We start from the raw sequence: 4,010 nt of genomic DNA, 5'->3' as shown, positions 1-4,010 counted from the left end.
GGCACGTGTATCAATTCGAACCAAGCATAATGGGTTTCTTGATTTAACTGCTTAAAGTGACTGATGAATACGAGTATCCAGCTGATCTAATAACATAATCTCACATCTGTAGATCACTCACTCTTCCACGTGGTTAGGGCAAAAGCACCAATGTGATCGGTAGATTACTCCCTCTTTCTCTCTCTTTTTTTTTGTTAGCTTGTTAGTACACCCCACTGTCAATACTTCACTGTTAGCTACCCCCGCTGGGGAATCGATGCCAAGACCTCACTGTTGAAAAGAGGTATCTTTCACTCAGTCTACCACTTGAGCTATGGATCAGGGTGTTGATCGGTAGATTACTCGCCCTCCCATGTGGTTAGGGAAAAAGCTCCAATGTGAAGTGATCTGAAACACTATTCTAATGGGCCCACCACGGTGGACCTTCTCAGAAAAATCATTCAAGATTCTAGTCAACGGTCTTTGGCCTTAATTTCACCTTCTTCTTTTTTTCTCACCTGAATGTGAAGCGTTGCTGCATATCACTTCTAGGGTTGCCTTATGAATAAAGGAAAGTTTTAGGTCATGACAGATCCATTGTGGTCCAACAGATCAATGGTCTGGATCACTAAATCATTTGTCCATTTGCACAATCTGAAAATCCAAGTACACCGAGTAGTGTACGCTTCCTCGGTCCATTATCGCATAATTTCTCATGAGTCGTGAAACAATGCGCAATCAAGACAGGGCAACAAGAAGAAGAATCGTATGCTCATCAGCTTGAGGATCTGCACATCATACTCGGGCTCTCAGTTAATACAAGTGAGGCTATGTCCATTGATCTCATCATTTGTCTGGTGGCCCCCACCGCTGATGAAAAATGCCCCGAAATTCTCCAACATTGAAAGATACTAGCCTATTGAATATGAGCCGTTGTGGCGTTCTTACACGGAGGAGGTTTTTACGTATGGTCCATCTACAAAAGATCCAACAGATGGACGGTTCGGATTGCTGAATCATGGTCCTAATTGATAAAGCATGTGCCTATTCATGTCCCACCATGCTTGTGTGTGTCTTTTCACCAATTAAAAGTTCGGCACTAATCCATCTTCTCTGCCTACACAGAAAGTCCAGTGCTGCAGATGTCTCCCAACATTGAATGGCGGTTGGTGGGAATCCAATAAGCATGTTTAAAAAGTGATTTGAAATGGGTGTTATGATTCCCGCCACCATTGTTGTGTGGTATAATTATAAACACACCCTCTGATTTTACTTTTTACAGATACCTCCCTCCGTTCTACAGATTTGTGGTCAACTCTCCCACGCGACCATCGTGTTTATTAGATCACTTAACTTTAAGCAATTGACCATTTCATCCCAATCTCATAGGCAGCTAGTTGTAGATGTATTGGTCCACCGCAGTGCCTGTATGCCATCCAACCTGTTAAGCGTGCTCACTTCCCTACGAAGATGGGACACTCTAAAAATTAGGCTGATCCAATCATCAGACGGCCCACTACATGTATTTGGAAGTTTTGGGGTGGTTAATGAGACATTCTATGGTGTGGCCCACATGATAATTAGATAGGTCTGATTGTGAGCATCTGATATATATGGAGTGACAGTGATGGATGGGTTGGATATGCTTCATACGTAAGGGTGGGAGCCACACGCAAGCCAAGCGAACTCCTCAAGACGAGGGTATTGCTATCATATGGTACCAATTTCCTTTAACGTCTCTTGTTATATAGACCAGCTTGGGTTACAGGAGTTCACCAGCAACCTCCCTTTTTTTCTCTACTTGTAATAAACCAATCATGGGTTCTTTAGGAGCCCAGAGACCTCATGTGGTATGCATCCCATACCCAGCCCAAGGCCACATCAACCCCATCCAACAACTAGCCAAACTCCTCCATTTTAGAGGCTTTTACATCACCTTTGTCAACACCGAGTTCAACCACCAACGCCTCGTGAGGTCTAGAGGCCCGGATTCTGTCAAGGGCTTTGATGATTTCCGATTCGTAGCTATACCCGATGGCCTACCAATGCTCGATCAAGACCACACACAAGACATCCCAGCCCTATGCGCTTCCATTAGGAAGAACTGCCACCCTCCATTCCTCAATCTCTTGAAGAAGATCAACACCACGCTGAGCATGCCCCCGGTCACCTGCATCATCTCTGATGGCGTCATGAGCTTTACTCTACAGGCGGCTGAAGAGCTGGGCATCCCGGAGTATGTTTTCTTTACACCGAGTGCGTGCGGTTTAATGGGCTACCTTCATTGCAACGAGCTCATTGAAAGAGGCTATATACCATTGAAAGGTACATAACCAGGATCCTTCCTTTGTTAATGATGATGCTTGTTGCAATTTAAGGCCGTGTTTGGCTGCCAAACTGGAGTAAATAGGAATCATTCAGTTCTAAGCCAGAACTTCTCTATGAATGCTAGGGAAGAAAATTACGATTATGTTGTAATTTCAATTGAATACGATACTACATCCAAACGTCCAGCATGTTTTCTTTAAATAGTTTCTTACCATTTTTTGTGTGTTTTGCAGATGAGAGTTACTTAAATAACGGATATCTCGACACTCGAATCAATTGGATTCCAGGGATGAGAGATATTACACTAAGGGAATTGCCGAGTTTCATTAGAACGACAAATCGCGATGATATCATGCTAAATTATGACTTAGAAAATGTGACGAATGCAACTAGGGCTAAGGGTGTAATCCTCAACACGTTTGAGGATTTGGAAGGCGGCGTTCTTGATGCGATAAGATCCAAGTTCTCATTTCAGACCTACACTATAGGTCCTTTGGTGCTACTTAGTCACCAGATATCCGAAAGCCCATCCAAATCGATCGGATTGAATTTGTGGAAAGTGGATACTAGTTGTATAGAATGGCTGGACACGAAGGAGCCAAGATCAGTCCTTTATGTGAATTTTGGGAGCATTGTGGTGATGACAGCCTACCAGATGAGGGAGTTCGCTTGGGGGCTTGCGAATAGCAAGCATCCCTTCTTGTGGGTCATTCGGCCAGATCTTGTGATGGGTGAATTGGCAATTTTGCCAGAGGACTTCATTGAGGAGACGAAAGGGAGGTGTCTGCTGGCAGGATGGTGTGCTCAAGAGCAAGTTCTTGCACACCCTTCTGTGGGAGGGTTCCTAACTCATTGTGGTTGGAATTCAACTATTGAAAGCATATGCAGTGGGGTGCCTATGATATGCTGGCCATTCCTTGCTGAGCAACAGACGAATTGCCGGTTCACCTGCACCGAGTGGAGGATTGGAATGGAGATCGACAACAACAACGTGAAAGGAGATAAAGTGGAAGCATTGGTTAGGGAATTGATGGAAGGAGAGAAAGGGAAAGAGATGAAGAAAAAGGCCATGGAGTGGAAGGAGCGTGCTGAGAATGCTACAAAACCAGGAGGGTCTTCGTACGAAAATTTAGACAAACTGTTCAATGAAATTCTTCTTGATAACTACTGACGACCGTCCTACAGCATGATTTCTTCTCCATCGTTGAAATATGCCTGGGACTTAAGAGCATGTGGCGTGTGCTAATGCACTGCATGTTATTGTTATTGTTTTTAAAATATTTGTATGGGATTTATATAAATCCCAAATTTACAAAAGGATTACTTCGCGATTCAAATCAAAATGCCCGTATATGGTACCGTCTTTTGAGAAGGGATGTTACCAAAGTAGTGGTTCATTGTTTTTCCTTAGAAAGTAATAAAATTAGAATTTTTTTTTTTTCCTCAATTAGTATATGTTTGACATCTAGCCAGTCAAACTTACATATCCAACCTCTAAAATCACACAGAAAAAAATAAAATAAACAAAATCTTAACCATTGAATTATTAAACAAGAAGCTCATGCATTTTTATGTTTTTGAGTGGTGTAATTAAATTTTTTGTCCTTCCGACTATCACTGCTTATTACATCTATTGGACTTCCTAAAATGATCACGCGAGCCTGCAATTCTCCACTAAAATGCTTTATATAAAACAAAAGTGC

General features: G+C 42.6%; 1 protein-coding gene across 1 annotated transcript; it reads left to right on the top strand.

Moving 5' to 3' along the window:
• Positions 1 to 1,721: 1,721 nt before the first annotated feature.
• LOC131233957 (7-deoxyloganetin glucosyltransferase-like) lies at positions 1,722 to 3,745 on the top strand. Its single transcript, XM_058230854.1, has 2 exons — positions 1,722 to 2,304; positions 2,541 to 3,745. The coding sequence occupies exons 1-2, from the start codon at positions 1,797 to 1,799 to the stop codon at positions 3,476 to 3,478; spliced, it is 1,446 nt and encodes a 481-aa protein (XP_058086837.1). The 5' UTR covers positions 1,722 to 1,796; the 3' UTR covers positions 3,479 to 3,745.
• Positions 3,746 to 4,010: the final 265 nt, after the last annotated feature.

This window comes from Magnolia sinica, chromosome 2 (assembly GCF_029962835.1).
Source record: "Magnolia sinica isolate HGM2019 chromosome 2, MsV1, whole genome shotgun sequence".
Lineage (NCBI taxonomy): Eukaryota > Viridiplantae > Streptophyta > Magnoliopsida > Magnoliales > Magnoliaceae > Magnolia > Magnolia sinica.
This window is presented reverse-complemented; position numbering and strand designations above follow the sequence as displayed.